General features: G+C 45.4%; 1 protein-coding gene, 1 long non-coding RNA gene and 2 pseudogenes across 22 annotated transcripts in view; 2 read left to right on the top strand and 2 right to left on the bottom strand.

Moving 5' to 3' along the window:
* Positions 1-110: 110 nt before the first annotated feature.
* LOC144582562 (uncharacterized) lies at positions 111-2782 on the top strand. Its single transcript, XR_013535534.1, has 2 exons — positions 111-246; positions 2610-2782. It is a non-coding gene; the product is annotated as an uncharacterized LOC144582562 (long non-coding RNA).
* Positions 2783-10285: 7503 nt separating this feature from the next.
* LOC100409858 (epithelial splicing regulatory protein 2 pseudogene) lies at positions 10286-14228 on the top strand (annotated as a pseudogene). The gene has a single exon (XR_013535524.1). The product of XR_013535524.1 is annotated as an epithelial splicing regulatory protein 2 pseudogene (transcript).
* On the bottom strand, positions 14079-15265 carry LOC144582561 (non-histone chromosomal protein HMG-17 pseudogene; annotated as a pseudogene). Its single transcript, XR_013535527.1, has one exon. The product of XR_013535527.1 is annotated as a non-histone chromosomal protein HMG-17 pseudogene (transcript).
* The window catches only part of LOC128928139 (inactive serine/threonine-protein kinase TEX14-like), a 113408-nt gene continuing 108880 nt past the window's right edge, over positions 14079-18606 (bottom strand). For all 19 annotated transcript variants that reach the window (XM_078372792.1, XM_078372791.1, XM_078372794.1 and 16 more), the window contains one exon: positions 14079-17922. In XM_078372792.1, coding sequence (XP_078228918.1) covers positions 17886-17922 — 37 coding nt within the window. In that variant the 3' untranslated portion in view covers positions 14079-17885. The remainder of the gene's footprint in view (positions 17923-18606) is intronic.

Here is an 18606-nt window from a genome sequence, read left to right as displayed (position 1 = left end):
CACAGAATCCCAAAGCAGTACCTGAAAGGAAAGTGTGGATTTGTCTTTGGAGTTACATCACCAAGCCTTTGGCAAGTTTTTAACAAAACTGGAATTTCCTTGTATATAGAGAAGGCTCCAGACCCTCCCTTACTCTTCCCAGATTCCAGAAATTCTCAGGGACTCATCCAGAGAAGGAAACAGCCAGAAGATCCTATGAAGACAAGGTCAAACCAAACATGCTGTGTTCACCGCAGTTTTAATAAGGTACAAAGTTGCCCCACTTTTGTTTGAAACTGCACTGTGTACAAGTTTAAACAAAAATACAGCTTCAGCCTTTTCCGGTCTCAAGGATGGTTTCATTGCTCCTGGGATAAAAATACAAGTTGCTCAAATAATAAATTCTCACATTCTTGGTCCAGGAGTGTCTAGTGTTTTATTAATAAAAGGGATTTGGGCTGGGTGCAGTGGCTCATGCCTATAATCCCAGCACTTTAGGAGGCCAAGGCAGGCAGCTCACCTGAGGTCAGGAGTTCAAGACCAGCCTGGCCAACATGGTGAAACCCCATCTCTACTAAAAATACAAAAATTAGCCAGGTGTGGTGGCATGCACCTGTAATTTCAGCTAGCCAGGAGGCTGAGGCAGGAGAATCACTGGAACCCAGGAGGTGGAGGTTGCAGTGAGCTGAGATTGTACCACTGTACTCCAGTCTGGGCAACAGAGCAAGACGCCATCTTAAAAGAAAAAAAGAGAAGGATTTGTAGTTAGTCATTGTTTTCTATCATAAATGACTAGTTGGGTACCTAGGAGAAATTACCTGAGTTGCCTGGGCCTTGGTTTCTTCACCTGGAAACCACTGCCGGGCACATGGTTGTCACATAACAAATGTTAATGTCCTTTCTCATGATCCTGTCAGCCATCCAATTAGCCAGACTCTGGTTCTCTTCTGAAGAGTAACTTTCCAATTTGGATGACCATTTTGGAGGAGACTCTGTCACCTCTCTCTCCCTTTCACATGTTCTTTCTCTCTTTTAGACATAGATTCTACTATATCCAACATTCTATCATGAACTCTGAAGGGTCATTGAAGTTATAGAATGGTCAGCTTCATTCTTCTATGCTCTACACTGACCATTCTCTTCTGTTAAGAGCTTTTCCTCAAATAAGCTATAATACAATTGATTAGGTTTAGCTATTAATTATGACACTCTAGTCCTGCTTCCCATTGATTTAGCTTTAAATATTTTATTTTGGTTGAGACAGAGTGTTGCCCTGTCACCCAGGCTGGAGTGCAGTGGCACGATCTTGGCTCACTGTAGCCACCTCCTGGGTTCAAGCAATTCTCATGCCTTAGCTTCCTGGGTAGCTGGGATTACAGGCACCCACCACCATGCCCTGCTAATTTTTATATTTTTAGTAGAGATGGGATTTCGCCATATTGGCCAAGCTAGTCTCAAACTCCTGACCTCAAGTGATCCACCCACCTCAACCTCCAAAAGTGCTGGGATTACAGGCATAAACCACTGTGGTTGGCCTATGTTTTAAGGTTTTTTTTTTTTTTTGAGACAAAGTCTCGTTCTGTCACCCAGGCTGGAGTGCAGTGGCAGGATCTTGGCCCACTGCAACCTACTCCCGGGTTCAAGGGATTCTCCTGCCTCAGCCTCCTGAGTGGCTGGGATTACAGGCATGTGCCACCACACCCAGCTTATTTTTTTTGTATTTTTAGTAGAGATGGGGTTTCACCATGTTGGTCGGGCTGGTCTCAAACTCCTGACCTCGTGATCCACCTGCCTCAGCCTCCTAAAGTACTGATCCACCTCGCTCAGCCAGTTTTAAGTATTTCTAAACCCCTTCTATTCACCAAAATGAAAACAGCTTTGGCTGGATGCAGTGGCTCAGCCTGTAATCCCAACATTTTGGGAGGCTGAGGTGGGCGGATCACTTGAGCTCAAGAGTTCAGACCGGCCTGGGCAACATGGTGAGACCCCATCTCTATAAAATAAACAAATAAAATTTTTTTTTTTGAGATAGAGTCTCAAAAAGTGCTGTGGGGTGATCTCAGCTCACTGCAACTTCCGCCTCCCTGGTTGAAGTGATTCTCCTGCCTCAGCCTCCTGAGTAGCTGGGACTATGGGCATGCAGCACCATGCCCAGCTAATTTTTGTATTTTTAGTAGAGACAGGGTTTTACCATATTGGCCAGGCTGGTCTCAAACTCCTGACCTCATGATCTGCCCACCTTGGCCTGCCACAGTGCTGGGATTACAGGTATGAGCCAACATGTCTGGCCCAATAAACATATATTTTTAAAAATTAGCAAATAGCTATACAAATAATTATTAAAAGTTGAAATCACCTAAGAGGACCCCTTTATTATTTTAATAAGCATCTTTCCACATATCTTTCTACGCATTTACTATATACAGACATTTATTTATAAACTTACATAGAGTCCTATTATAAACTTTCTAGCATCCTAGTACTAGCATTATGCCATAACATGTTATGAATACCTTTATGTCAATAAATCTATATCTATGATATAATTTCTAATTGATCCACTTATGGTTGTTCCAGAATTTTTTAAACTAGTCCTTTACTGCTGGACATTAGGTCTTTTGTTCTTGCAGGATGGAATGCAGTGTCTATTCCTAGGCCTGAGCACGGTGCACTGAAGCCTTGAAACTTCTGGGCTCAAATGATTCTCCTGCCTCAACCTACTGAGTAGCCCGCCACATCTGGGTTGTTTCCGACTTTTCAATATTATAAACAATATTGCAATAAACACACATTTCTATAAATATGTCTTTGTGTATAGTCCAATTTTCTCCTAGGACAATAGTTCTAAATCCTGGCTGCACATTAGAATCACCTGGAGAGCTTTCAAAGCCCATGCTCCACCTCAGACAAAATGATTCAAATAATTTGGGGGTAAGGTCTGAGCATCAGTATTTTTTTTTTTAATGCTTCAGATGGTTCTAATGTGCAACCACGGTGTGGATAAAGTTCTCTAAATCCTCTCTATTCAAAGTGTGGTCCGTGGACCAGTGTCATCAGCACCACCTGGGAGCTTATTAGAAATGCAGGATCTTGGGCCCTACCTTGGACCTACTCAATCAGAATCAGTATTTTAACAAAACCCCCAAGTGATTCATATGTACAATAAAATCTGTGACATACTGGTCTAAATGGAATTTCTGGGTCAAAAAGTAGTCACATTTAAAATATAAACTGACAAATATCCTCCAGAGAGGTAGTACCAATTTATACCCCCAACACAGTAAAGAAAGATGTCTGTTTCCCCATACTCTCAGCAACCTTAGATATTATCAGTACTTGTCCTCTGCAATCAGCTAGGTGAAAAACAACTATGTTTTAATTTTCATTTCTTTGATTACAAGTTAAACTGAGTATCTTTCAATATGCTGATTGGCCATATGTACAGCTTCTTTTGCAAATTATTCTTTGCCTATTTTTCTGTTAAGGTGTTTGTCTTTTTCTTACAGGTTATTAGAACTCTTTGTATATTAGGGATATAAACCTTTCGTGTATCCAATATATTGCAATTATTTCCACTCAGTTTGTTGACTTTAACCTTGTTCAGGCATTATTTGCAATAAAGAAGTTTTACATTTTTATGTACTAAAATCCACCAATCTCTTCTTACTTTGAAGTCATGGCTTAGCTTTTCTTCCTCCAAGATTTAAAAAATCATCACATATGGCCGGGTGAGGTGGCTCATACCTGTAATCCCAGTACTTTGGGAGGCCATGGTGGGCAGATCACTTGAGGTCAGAAGTTTAAGACCAGCCTAGTCAACATGGTGAAACCTCATCTCTATTAAAAATACAAAAATTAGCTGGGCATGGTGGTGCACACCTGTAATCCCAGCTACTAGGGAGGCTGAGGCAGAGGTTACAGTGAGCCAAGATAGTGCCACAGCACTCCAGTCTGGGCAAAAGCGAAAGATTCTATCTAAAATATATTTAGATATATATATATATCTAAAATATATATATATCCTTTACACATATTTTCTTAACTTTACATATTTAGTTTTTACATTAACATTTTTGTTTAATCAGACATTTATTTTTGGTATGAGGATTCAGCTTTTATATTTTTCCAAGTGGCTAGTCAGTTATCCCAAAGTCCTTTGTTAAATAATCTAATTTGATACGCACTATCTCCTATTCTTTTTTTCTTTTTTCTTTTTCTTTTTCTTTTTTTTTTTTTTTTTTTGAGCCTGAGTTTCGCTCTTGTTGCCCAGGCTAGAATGCAATGGCATGATCTTGGCTCACAGCAACCTCTGCCTCCCAGGTTCAAGTGATCCTCCTGCCTCAGCCTCCTGAGTAGCTGGGATTACAGGTGCCTGCCACCACACCTGACTAATTTTTGTATTTTTAGTAGAGATGGGGTTTCACCATCTTGGTGAGGCTGGTCTTGAACCCCTGACTTTAAGCAATCCACCCACCTCAGTCTCCCAAAGTGCTGGGATTACAGTGTGAGCCGCCATGCCTAGCCCACTATCTCCTATTCTTAATTCCCAAACTTAATTCTTTGGTATGTTTTTGGACTATTTGGGGATTTTTGGTTTTTTTTGAGACAGGGTCTTGCTCTGTCACCCAGGCTGGAGTGTGATGGTATGAACACAGCTCACTGTGGCCTCAATCTCCTGGGCTCAAGTGATCCTCCTACCTCAGCCTCCTGAGTAGCTGGGACCACAGGTGTGTGCTACCACACCCAACTAATTTTTAAATTTTTGTAAAAATGGGGTCTCACTATGTTGCCCAGGCTAGAAACTCTCTATTATGTTCTATAATTCTTTCCACTGTTATTCCAATGCCATACTCTGTTGATTGCAGCTTCATACTATGCCTTAATATCTGGCAGGACAAGCCCCTCCTCCTTACTCTTCTTTTGCAGCATTGCCTCAAGCATGCATTTATTATTAAAAGTCCTTTAATTTTACTCTTCTATACAATTAGTAGTATTCAGTAGGAGAGTGGGTTTTACTTATTTAACTCCCAGAGAACCAACTTATTTCTGAGTTCTTGGGGGGGCACATCACTATAACCCACTTCCTATACCAACACATATGAGTAAGTAACATTACTATTAGCATTCAGAAAAGAAGCCAAAAGTAATGTATTTGGAAAAGAGCGACTGAAATTTATTCCAAAAATTTCTTTCTTTTTTTTGAGACAGAGTCTTACTCTGCTGCCTAGGCTAGAGTGCAGGGGTGTGATCTTGGCTCACTACAACCTCCGCCTCCCAGGTTCAAGCGATTCTCCTGCCTTAGCCTCCTGAGTAGCTGGGATACAGATGTGTGCCACCATGCCTGGCTAATTTTTGTATTTTTAGTAGAGATGGGGTTTCACCATGTTAGCCAGGCTGGTCTTGAACTTCTGACCTCAAATGATCCATCTGTCTTGGCCTCCCAGAGTGCTGGAATTACAGGCCTGAACCCCCTGCCCAGCCTTGTTCTGAAAATCTCTAATAATCCAAACTTTCCAAGGGTACTCCAATAATTTCATTCAACAGTGAGCTGATGTTTATAAATCACCTATGTGTCTAGAACTTGCTACATATTCTCTCTGCTTTCTCATCTTGAAGGACTTAGTCAATTCTAAAAACTTGGCACAAAACCCACAGAATAAATAGGGAGATTGGGATGAGGTTCTTAAAGGACATGTCATCACAGTGTCAGCCTGCTTTCTGTTGCTATAATTGAAACCTAAGACTGGGTAATTTCTTAAAAAGAAAAAAAAATGTAGGAGTCGGGGATCTGCCCCTAACCAACTTAGCTCTCAGTAGTAGCACAGCAAGTCAGGAGGTGGCAGGGAAAGCTATCTGCCCTGTATAGGCAATGAAAAGGTGCATTTGGCTGGGCACAGTGGCTCATGCCTGTAATCCTAGCACTTTGGGAGGCTGAGGCAGGCAGCTCACTTGAGGCCAGGAGTTTGAGACCAGCCTGGCCAGTATAGTGAAACCCCATCTCTACTAAAAATACAAAAATTACCTGGGCATGGTGGCGCATGCCTGTAGTCCCAGCTACACAGGAGACTGAGGCAGGAGAATTGCTTGAAACCAGAAGGTGGAGGTTGCATAGTAGTAGGTGCCTGTGATCCCAGCTACTCAGGAGGCTGAGGCAGGATAATTGCTTGAACCTGGGAGGCGGAGGTTGCAGTGAGCAGATATAGCACCACTGCACTCCAGCCTGGGTGACAAAGTGAGACTCTGTCTCAGAAAACAAACAAAAAAACAGAAAAGAAAAAAAAATGTATTTCTTACAGTGTTCTGGATGCTCTGAGGTCCCAGGCGACAGGTCACATCTGGCGAGGGCCTCCTTGTTGCATCATAACATGGTAGAGGGCATCACAGGGCAAAAGGGGCTCACAAGAGAGAACCAAAGTGGCTTTTATAACTAATCAACTTCCATGATAACCCATAAATCCATTAATGAGTTAATACATTCAAGAGGATAGAGCTCTCATGACCCAATCACCTCTTAAAGGCCCACCTCCTAATACTGTTGCATTGGGATTAAGTTTCACCCTGAGTTTCAAGAGAATAAACATTCAAACCATAGCAGTGAGTTTTAACCAGAAGTTGGCCCTTGGTTCACTTTCACAATCCTGAAACTTTGCTTAGGGCACTCTTAAACTATCTCAAGGTAAGCTACTGTGTTTTACTGTAAGTATGCAAATAATATTTAGCGTGATCTTGGGAAGGCCGTGGAACCCTCTTTGGGTAGTCTCTTCTTTTGTAAGTACTTTTAGTGTTATTGTGAAGATTAAAATACTCAGTTAACAAATACTTGTTGAGCACCTGATATGTATAGGTTCTGTGCTAGGAGCTGGGGATACCTTAATGAACAACCCAGACATAATCCCTGGCCTGTATAGCTTACAATAATTCTGTGGAGACACGTGGTGGTAGAACATTCTATTGGCTTATAAGTGTGCTACATGCTATGAAATAAAAATGGTTATGTGTGGTGGGCAGGCAAGGAACAATAGGATTATCTTACAGAGGGCCCTAACCTAGTCTAAGGTTCATAGCCTTCAGAAAAACTCCCCGAGGAAGTTAAATGTAAGCTAAGAACTGAATGAAGTACCTATGAGGAAGCACATTCTGTGTAGGGTGAACAGTATGTGCCATAATGTATTTGAAGAACTGAGAGGAATCCAGTTATGTCTAAGAGCAATAGGCAAAGACCTAAACTAGGAACTAAAACAATTATGTTTTTCATATTAAAAAGATAATTGTAGGCCAGGCGTGGTGGCTCATGCCTGGAATTCCAGCAGTTTGGGAAGCCGAGGCAGGCGGATCACCAGGTCAGAAGATCGAGACTATCCTGGCCAACATGGTGAAACCCTAGCTCTACTAAAACTACAAAAATTAGTTGGGCGTAGTGGTGCGTGCCCGGAATCCCGGCTACTCGGGAGGCTGAGGTAGGAAAATCGCTTGAACCTGGGAAACAGAGGCTGCAGTGAGATGAGATCATGCCAGCCTAGCAACAGAGTGAGACTCCGTCTCAAAAAAAAAAAAAAAATTGTAGAAAAAAATATAGAGAAGCAAGAGTATTGAAGAAATCTTTTAAAAAATGTAACTCAGTTTGTTTTACCCCACTCCGTCCCCTTACTTAGAACTTTCCAGTGGATTTCCACTTTTTACTATGGTCTACAATTCCCCTGCTCGGTCTCCATACTCACTTCATCCCCTACCAGCCTCCCGCCAGACTACTCTCCTCCACACTGGCCTTCTGCGGCTCTCATTAGGTGTTTCCTGTGGGACCTTTGCACTTGCCATTCCCTTGCTGGCATGTTCATCTCCCAGAGTCACAAGACTGGCTCCTTCTCATCATTCCAATCAAAGCTCAAGGGTCACTTCTTCAGAGCAACTTTCCCTTGAAGAGCCCCAGCTAATGTTAAGTTGCTCCCTAACTCAGTTACAACTTTAACCTATTTACCATTTTCTTCGTATTAACCATATAATCTATTTGTTCATTTAACTCCAGGACAGCAGGGACTCTGCTTTGTTCAGTATCACCCCAGCACCTAAAGTAGTGCATGGAACATAGGAGTCATTCAAAAAAGATCTGTTGAGTGTGAGACTGGATGGAAGAAGCCACTTCAGGGGGCTGTTGCAAATGGTCCAAGGAGGAATTCATTGTAGTCTGCATGACTGTAGTAGCAATAGAAATGGAAAGAAGTGGGTATAAAGGACATAGATTTTAGAGACCTCTTGAGGAGCTGGGTCTGTAGGTGTGCACCACTGTGCCTTGCCAATTATTATTATTTTTTAGACAGTATCTTGCTCTGCTGCCCAGGCTAGAGTATAGTAGCACGATCATGGCTCACTGCAATGAACTCCTGGGGTCAAGAAATCCTCTTGTCTCAGCCTCTCAAGTAGCTAGGACTACAGGCAAATGCCATCATACCTGGCTAGTTTTTAAATATTTTATAGAAACAGGGTCTTGCTATGTTGATCAGGCTGATCTCAAACTCCCAGCCTCAAGCAATCCTCCCACCTCAGCCTCTCAAAGTGCTAGGGCTACAGATATGAGCTAAGGCACCTGGCCTGATTGATTTTTTTATGTAAGGAGTAAGGGAATGGGAGGAGAGTCAAGGATGACTCCTGGGTTTCTGGTTTGAGTGGCTGACTGGACAGCAATACTCTGGAAGGGGAATGCTGGAGGTGGAGAAAGTTAAGACTAAGAATTCAGTCCAAGTGAAGACATCAAATATATGGGTAGTAATATGAGCTAAGAAGAGAAATCTGGTCCCAGACTACAATACAAATCTGGGAGCTGCCAGTGTATATATAGACACTAACTGAAGCCATGGTAGTGAACAAGTTCTCTTAGAAGAAAAACTTGGACTGAGAAAAGATAGAGGTGGAACCACCTAAGGAGCCTGAGGTGGAGTAATCGAGAGATAGAAGGAAAAGGAAAACCAGTGTGACATCAGGAAAGCCAAGGGAATAGACTAAGAGGAAATGACAAGAAGGCCAACGTATCCATCAGATTTAGGAGTATGAGTAGCTGATTTTTTTATTTTTTTGAGACAGCATCTTGTTCTGTTGCCCAGGCTGGAGTACAGTGGCAGGATCTCAGTTCACTGCAACCTTCAGCTCCTCCGTTCAAGTAATCCTCCTCCCTCAGCCTCCTGAGTAGCTGGGATTACAGGCATGCGCTACCATGCCCAGCTAAAAACCCTGTAGAAACAGGGTTTTTGCCATGTTGGCCAGGCTGATCTCAAACTCCTGACCTCAAGTGATTCACCTGCCTTGGTCTCCCAAAGTGCTCAGATTACGTGTGTGAGCCACTGCTTGGCCCCAAGTCACTATGATCTTAATGACTGCTAGAGTATGGAAGGAGTCAAATTCAGATTCTAATGGGCTGAGGAGTGGGAGATGAGGCAGTAAAGATAGCATGTGTAGACAACTTTCTCAAGAACTCTTGTTGCAGTGGGAGGAGAGGGATGAGACAGTAGCTGGAAAAGGAGATGAGATTCAGGAAACACTTTTTAAAGATAGGAAAATCCAAGTATGTCAATGCTGACGAAAAGACAAGAAGCCAGGCTCAATAATGAAAGCCTGTAGTCTCAGCTACGTGGGAGGCTGAGGTGGGAGGATCACTTGAGCCCAGGAGTTTGAGTCCAGCCCGGGCAACATGGTGAAACCCTGTCTCAAAAAAGAAAAATGAGGGTAGGCTGAAGCTACTGAAAAGAGAAATGATAACCTGGGAAGGATAGCCGAGTGGACAAAAGATGATATTGGCCAAGAACAGGAAGAAGGACACCTTCTTCAGTATAACAGGAAGGAAAGTGAAAAGAGTAGGTGTAGCTAGGTCCATCTCTAGTGTAGGGCAGACTGCTTCACCTACAACTATGTTGTTCTGTTCTACACAGATAGATGTGGCTGTGTCAGTAGTTTTGGTTTGGTGTCAGGCAGCTGAGTTCATTCCCATCTGATGGCTTCTATTTTTTCTGTAAAGTTGGAGGTAAAGTCATCTGTTAAGAGTTTATGCAAAGTGAGGGATGGAAGATAGATAATGACAGTGGGAAAAGAAGCATACTAAAGAAACACAGTGGCTGGGCGCAGTGGCTCATGCCTGTAATCGAGCACTTTAAGAGATCCAGGTGGGCAGATCACTTGAGGTCAGGAGTTTGAGACCATCCTGGCCAAAATGGTGAAACTCCATCTCTACTAAATAAAAATTAGCTGGGTGTGGTGACACGCCCCTGTAATCCCAACTACTCCGGAGGCTGAAATTACAGAACTGCTTGAATCCATGAGACGGAGGTTGCAGTGAGCCAAGATCGCGCCATTAAACTCTAGCAGTGAGCCAAGATCGCGCCATTATCACTCTAGGTGACAGAGTGATACTCCATCTCAAAAAAAATTTTTTAAAGGCCTGGCACAGTGGCTCACACCTCTAATCCCAGCACTTTGGGAGGCCGAGGTGGGCGGATCACCTGAGGTCAGGAGTTTGAGATCAGCCTGGCCAACATGGTAAAACCCCATCTCTACTAAAAATATAAAAATTAACCAGGCATGCTGGTGGGCTCCTGTAGTTCCAGCTACTTGGGAGGCTGAGACAGGATAATTGCTTGAACCCAGGAGGTGGAGGTTTCAGTAAGCCAAGAATGCACCATTGCAACCCAGCCTGAACAACAAAAAGTGAAACTCTGTCTCAAAAAAAAGAAAGAAAGAAAGGTGGCTCCCTGAAATCCCAGCACTTTGGGAGGCTGAAGCGGGTGGATCACCTGAGGTAAGGAGTTCGAGACCAACTTGACTAACATGGTGAAACCCCATCTCTACTAAAAATACAAAAATTAGCCGGGCATGGTGGCAGGCACTATAATCTCAGCTACTCAGGAGGCTGAGGCAGGAGAATTGCTAGAACCCGGGAGGCAGAGGTTGTAGTGAGCCGAGATCGCGCCACTCACTCCAGCCTAGCTACAGAGTGAGACTCCGTCTCAAAAAATAATAATAGGGGCCGGTGGCCGCCCCGCCCCACGGGGCGCCACGGGCGGGTATCGGCAGCGCCCACTGAGCCAGCCGGGCCGCAGTTGCCGCCCCGGACACACGATGTCCCGCCCAAGCTGATCTGCGCCTGCCGTCGGTCGGTGAGTGCGTGAGCCTCGTCGGTCGGCGTGTGTATGGCCAAGAGCCCCTTTTCTCTTCGGCCATGACGCCTCCGCCGCCCCCGACCCCAGGCCCTGACCCGCGGCCGACTCCGCTGTGGATCCCTGCCCCGGACCTGGGTCACTGGTCGTCCTGTTTGGGGCTACGGCTGGTGCGCTGGGGCGGGACCTGGGCTCCGTCGAGACCGACTTAATCCTCCTAGTCTGGCAAGTGGTTGAGCCGCGGAGCTGCCAGGTGGGGACGCTGCACAAATCTCTGGTTCGCGCGGAGGCGGCCGCAATGAGTCCGCAGTGCCACGAGGTGAGCGGCCTGAGCACCAACAGCCTGTCGCGGGCAGAGCCGCTGGACAAGGGGCTGCAGCAGTTCTCACAGCTGGTGAACGGGGATGTGGCTCTGCTGGGCGGGGGGGGGGGGGCCCCTACGTGCTCTGCACTGATGGGCAGCAGCTGTTGCGACAGGTCCTGCACCCAGAGGCCTCCAGGAAGAACCTGGTGCTCCCCGACACCTTCTTCTTCTACAGCCTCCGAAGAGAGTTCCATATGCAGCACCCAAGCACCTGCCCTGCCAAGGACCTCACTGCGGCCACCATGGCGAAGGATTTAGGACTGGAGACAGATGCCACAGAGGATGACTTTGGGGTCTGGGAAGTGAAGACAATGGTAGCTGTTATCCTCTATCTACTCAAAGAGCCCAGCAGTCAATTGTTTTCGAAGCCTGAGGTGATAAAGCGGAAATATGAAACAGGGCCTTGCAGCAAGGCTGATGTGGTGGACAGTGAGACTGTGGTACGGGCTCGTGGGTTGCCCTGGCAGTCATCAGACCAGGACGTGGCTCGCTTCTTCAAAGGGCTCAATGTGGCCACGGGTGGTGTAGCGCTCTGCCTCAACGCCCAGGGCCACAGAAATGGCGAGGCCCTCATCCGCTTTGTGGACCTAGCGCTGCTGAGACACAAGCACCACATGGGCGTCCGCTATATTGAGGTGTATAAAGCGACAGGGGAGGAGTTCGTAAAGATCGCAGGGGGCACATCACTAGAGGTGGCTCGTTTCTTGTCACGGGAAGACCAAGTGATCCTGTGGCTGCGGAGACTGCCCTTCTTGGCTGGGCCAACGGATGTGCTAGGCTTCCTGGGCCAGAGTGCCCAGTGACTGGGGTGCTGAAGGGCTGCTCTTTGTGCGCCACCCTGACAGGCGGCCAACTGGTGATGCCTTTGCCCTCTTTGCTTGTGAGGAGCTGGCACAGGCTGCACTGCGCAGGCACAAGGGCATGCTGGGTAAGCAATACATCGAACTCTTCCGGAGCACTGCAGCGGAGATGCAGCAGGTCCTGAACCGCTACGCATCCGCCCCACTCCTTCCCACACTGACTGCCCCACTGCTGCCCATCCCCTTCGCACTGGCAGCTGGGACCGGGAGGGATTGTGTACGCCTCCGAGGCCTGCCCTACACAGCCACTATTGAAGACATCCTGAGTTTTCTCGGGGAGGCAGCAGCTGACATCCAGCCCCACGGGGTGCACATGGTGCTCAACCAGCAGGGCCGGCCATAGGGTGATGCCTTCATCCAGATGACATCAGCAGAGTGAGCCCTAGCTGCTGCTCAGCATTGCCATAAGAAGGTGATGAAGGAGCACTAAGTGGAGGTGGTCCCCTGTTCCACAAAGGAGATTCGTGGTGTGCTGATGGGGGGCACCTTGGGCCGCAGTGGCATGTCCCCTCCACCCTGCAAGCTGCCCTGCCTCTCACCACCTACCTACGCCGCCTTCCAAGCCACCCCAACCCTCATTCCCACAGAGACAGCAGCTCTATACCCATCTTCAGCACTGCTCCCGGCTGCCAGGGTGCCTGCTGCCCCCACCCCTGTTGCCTACTACCCAGGTCCAGCCACTCAACTCTACCTGAACTACACAGCCTACTACCCAAGGCCTCCAGTCTCCCCCACCACTGTGGGCTACCTCACCACACCCACTACTGCCCTGGCCTCTGCTCCCACCTCAGTGTTATCCCAGCCAGGAGCCTTGGTCCGCATGCCAGGTGTGCCATACACAGCTGGTATGAAGGATCTGCTCAGCGTCTTCCAGGCCTACCAGCTAGCCCCTGATGAGTACACCAGTCTGATGCCTGTTGGTGACCCATCTCGCACTGTGTTGCAAACCTCCAAGGAATGGGTGTGTTTGCAGAAGAGGAAGCCAGTAGGTAAGAGCCAGCTGATATCCTCAGCAAATATGTCTCTCCTGCGTCCAGAAACCAGCGCCCTCATCACAGTAGCTTCTTTCTGGCTTGTCAAAGCTCTCAGAAGGTACCTAGAGGAGCCCAAAGCCCCAGCTCTGTCCTTCACTTTTTCTTCTGCCTGTTTACCCCAAAGACAATGGCTGGACCATGCATGCAGGGCTGGGAGTGGAATGGGGTAACCAGCTCCTGATGGCCTGAGCCAGGCATCTTGACTGGCACCTGGAGAGCCCTTTGGTCTGTCCTGGCTGTGGCCCATGACGACAGATATCGTGGGGCTGACAGGTCCACGGCAGGCTTGCTTTGTTTTTTAAAATGGAAGCTCTGGTAACTTCAAGTATGACTCTTGGGAGAATGAAGGGTCCATCTGAGCCTCTGAGTAAAGATCCCAATGTTCTACCTCCCCCATCCCTCTCATGGGGGATGGGGAGGCAGAGAGAGCCAGCCCCTACCCTCGGGATATTTGGACCTCAGAGACCATGTTGTGCCAGGGGTGGTCCCACCTAAAGATGCTAGCCCCTCTCTGGGTGAACCTAAGGAGTAACAGATGGCAAAACCACAAACTATTTTGATGGACTGTACTGCAGTATCCCCAGAAGACATTAGGGGGCAGGAGGCCCCCACACAAAAACTCAGGCCTGATTTTTTTTTTTTCTTTTTTAAAGGGGACTTTCTGCCAACTTTTCTTTTTTTTTTTTTTTTTTTTTTTCCAAGCCAAACTGTATCCAGCTTTATTAAAGATACTTTCCATAAACAATCATGGTATTTCAGGCAGGACATGGGCAATCATTAACAGTATACAACAACTTTCAAACTCCCTTCTTTGATGGACTACCAAAAATCAGAAAGCCACTATAAAACCCAATGAAGTCTTCATCTGATGCTCTGAACAGGGAAAGTTTAGAGTGAGGGTTGACATTTCACATTTAGCACGTTGTTTAACAACTTTTCACGAGCCGACCCTGACTTTCAGGAAGTGAAATGAAAATGGCAGAATTTATCTGAAGATCCACAATCTAGAAATGGAATCACTGCTCTTTTGACAGGTGCCATCTCAATGGCATCACTGGCAAGACCAGATTGCCTGACACACTGGTAACCAATGACTGGGATTCAGGTCCCAACAGATGCCTGGACTTAAGGGAGTTAAGTCTATGCTGAAAGACGGAAAGGGAGAAGAGGACATAAAAGCAAATTTGTTTTTCCATACCACAAGGCTTTTGTGTGCCAAGGTGGCCATGTGTGTCAAAGTCAGGGAATCCCTCCTCCTGGGAGCCAAGAGGAAGTCTCTCAAAACTAGAAGGGAAAGTCGTTTCCCCACATCAATCCAGCTTTGGAGACATTCTGTTAGTGACATATGCCCCTTCTCCCAAAACAACAATGAAGTGTTCTCTGTGCTAACAACATAGCTTTAAAAAAAAAAAAAAAAAAAAAAGGTAAAACAAAATTCTGCATTTTTATAAAACTTGATAAAAAATAGTATTTCAAACTGTACAGTCACCAGAAGTACACAGTTATCAAAAATGCACACACTTCACTTGGCATCTCCAGCACCTTCGGCTTTCTGTGCCTTGTCTGTTTTGGCATCTCCGTTTTCTGCAGGGTTATTCCCTTCCTTGCCAGCATCAGCTTTTCCCTTTTTCCCTTTGGGTACCTTCTCTCCCTTCTTTGCAGGGGCCTTTTTAGGCTTGGGCTCTGGCTTTGGAGGAGCAGGTTTAGCGGACAACCTCGCGGATCTTCTCTGTGGTTCGTCCTTCACCTTTGCTTTATCTCCTTTAGCATCCCCTTCAGCCTTTCTCTTGGGCATGGTGGCGACGGCGGCGGGACGTAGGCGCTGGGCGCGGGATGCAGCGGCGCGTGGGCTTCGGTCGGTCCGGGGGTCGTTCTCACCTCCTCTTCTTCACACTGCTCTCTGCCAACTTTTCTTGTACACTTTGGGAAAGCCAGTTGCCCTGAACCCAGCAGACACCATGGAATGTCCTTTGCATGCATTAAGTGGTACAGAACTAAAGCCTCAGAAGCAATTTGGAATTCTGTCTTCTCCTCCATAAAATGAAAAGTTACTGATCAAATGGACTTTTTAAAAGCCACAGGACCCTTCGCATTGCCCCCAGAGTGAGGGGCTCCACACCAGCCCCAGGCAGAGGAACACTCAGACAGATTTAAGAAGACTGTTGGCCTGTCACCATTTATTATTTCAGCACTAAAACTGAGGAGCCTGAACTGCTGGCTCTTCTTCCCTTTGCATTTGTGTAAGGAGCACTGTACTCCCATAAAAGGTTTTAAAATACAAAATGTACAAGAATTACACATAATTCCAAGTGCTATAAACATAACTGAGAACCAGTTCCTTTACTAAACATCCATTTTATAAAATACAAGGTTTCAAATTGAACCCCCCCCAAAAAAAATAATAAAATATAAAAATAAATAAAAAATTAGCCAGATGTGGTGGCACATGCCTGTAGTCCCAGCTACTTGGGAGGCTGAGGTGGAGCTCAAGGCTGCAGTGAGCCATGATTGTGCCACTGCACTCCAGCCTGGGAAACAAAGTGAAATTCTGCCCCTGAGAAAACCAAAATTTTTGTCACCTGGTATAATTTATAAACTAATTTATTTTCTGGTGGTTTTCCTCTGGTTAGAATAGCAAGTAACTGTTTCCTTACTTTAAAATGGTCAAATAGATTTGTACCTTCTTATTTTATCTGTGCAGGCTAAGATTTCGAGTGCAAGGAAGTATAAATATAACCATCCATGACATGAACTATTCCATTTTCACAAACTAAAGACCTACTATTTACTCACCAAGACAGAATAAAATGTTAGCTGGCTAGTACATAGCTTCTAAGAAAATGTTTTTATTCATGGCCAGGCATGGTGGCTCACACTTGCAATCCCAAAATTTTGGGAGGCCAAGGCAAACGAATCATTTGAGGTCAGAAGCTCAAGACCAGCCTGGCCAACATGGTGAAACCCCATCTCTACTGAAAATGCAAAAATTATCTGGGTATGGTAATGTACACCTGTAATCCCAGCTACTCGGGAGGCTGAGGCACAAGAATCACTTGAACCCAGGAGACAGAGGTTGCAGTGAGCCGAGATGGTGCCACTGCATTCCAACCTGGACAACACAGTGAGACTCTGTCTCAAAGACCAAAAAAAAAAAGAAAAGAAAACATTTTTTTTAATTATGAAGATTCCAAATTGGAGGTATATTAAGGTATATTAAAAAACTGCAAAAATGTACCTGGTCAGTCATCACAAGAAGCTAAATTAGAAACAATGCTGTGATCTTAGTGGTACAATACAAAATATATGGGAGATAATGTTTGTTCATCTTAATGAGTTCAAACTAACTTAGGATTTTATTGCTACCTGTACTTACTGTTTTTTGTTTTTTTTTTGAGACAGGGTCTCATTCTGCACCCAGGCTAGAGTGCTAGAGTGCAGCAGTATAATCACAGCTCACAGCATCCTCAATCCCCTAGGCTCAAGTGATCATCCTGCCTCAACCTTGGAAGTAGCTAGGACTATAGGCATGCACCACCATGTCCAGCTAAATTTTTAATTTTTTTTTTTGAGACAGAGTCTCACTCTGTCGCCAGGCTGGAGTGCAGTGGCTTGATCCCAGGTTCAAGCGATTCTCCTGCCTCAGCCTCCCGACAGGTGTGCACCATGACACCCAGCTAATTTTTGTATTTTTAGTAAAGACAGGATTTCACCAGGTTGGCCAGGATGGTCTCGATCTCTGGACCTCGTGATCCACCCACCTTGGCCTTCCAAAGTGCTGGAATTACAGGCATGAGCCACCACACGCAGCCAAGTTTTAAATTTTTTATAGAGACAGGGTCTCCCTATGTTACCTAGGCCAGCCTCAAATTCCTGGGCCCAAGCAATCCTCCCGCCTTGGCCTCCCAAAGTGCTGGGATTATAGACGTGAGCTACCACATCTGGCCACTACCTGTACATTGATTGTGTAAGCCAATTCTAGCTGGAATGGGAATATAGCAATTTCAGCCAAGTGGATGGGCTGTAGTTCTGTTATGAGACACAGATGACTAGTACCAGTATGTATAATGGGTAGCAGCAGTAGCTGCATATTTGTCAGAAACTGAAGCCTCTTTGGATGGCAGTTCTCCCCCCGACTCCCAATAACTAAACTCAGAAATATATCTTTACACAGCTGAAACCTGTTATTAAAAGTAAACATTTTATTACATAACAAGAGTTGAAGTTTTTGAAAATTAACATCAACAAAACCAAAGCCATTCTAGGCACAACCAAAAATTTTTACAATCAAAACTACCTCGTACTCTTCAGCAATCTGACTGAAAACAAATGGTTGAATGTGCTGCTAACAAAGAGGGCCAAATGATGATGTCTATTGTGGCAGCTGAGCAAAGTGAGACTTACAGAACTGTAACTGCTGCCCTGATAGTAACTGAAGCAGGAAGAGAAGAAAGGAACTCACAACCAGGACACTCAAACTCAAGCCAGGAGTCCATGTACGATCCAATTCCAGTCAGTCTGACAAGTCACTCTGATCCAGCACAATTATCCTGTGCACATGTTTTTTAAAGAACAAAAAAAGTGTTGAGTTGCTGTGTACATTTTTTAAAAACACAAACCTTCTTTCTTTTCAATTAAATTTAAGGAAAAGGGATTTTGGTCTTTATAATCAAGGGGGATTATGAACAACAGTGTGTCATGGAAATGCAAAATGACTGGAAAGCAATTGACAGCAGCATCTTCTGTATTCTCTCCATATTAAAACTGTTCTTATGCTCACTCTGTCACTTATTTAATCAAAGTTGGCATTAATTTCACTTTGGTTTTTGTGTGTGTGTGTGTGTGTGTGTGTGCTTTTTGAGATGGAGTCTTGCTCTGTCGCCCAGGCTGTAGTCATCCTCTACCGCCTGGGTTCAAGCAATTCCCCTGCCTCAGCCTCCTGAGTAGCTAGTACTGTAGGCATGTTCCACCACGCCCGGCTAATTTTTTTGTATTTTAGTAGAGACGGGGTTTCACCATATTGGCCAGGATGGTCTCAATCTCCTGACCTCATGATCTGTCTGTCTCAGCCTCCCAAAGTGCTGGGATTACAGGTGTGAGCCACCGTGCCCAGCCTCACTTTGTATTTTAATTAACTATAAACACTAACATTTAAAAATTGAGCAACTTTGTCTGCATTCAAGTCTTTGTCATTAATGTGTATTTAGACATGTAAATGTTTTCAAGTCTGCTTC

The sequence above is a fragment of the Callithrix jacchus genome, chromosome 5 (assembly GCF_049354715.1).
Source record: "Callithrix jacchus isolate 240 chromosome 5, calJac240_pri, whole genome shotgun sequence".
Taxonomy (NCBI): domain Eukaryota; kingdom Metazoa; phylum Chordata; class Mammalia; order Primates; family Cebidae; genus Callithrix; species Callithrix jacchus.
The sequence above is the reverse complement of the archived record's forward strand: the minus strand, read 5'-3'. Positions and strand labels throughout refer to the sequence as shown.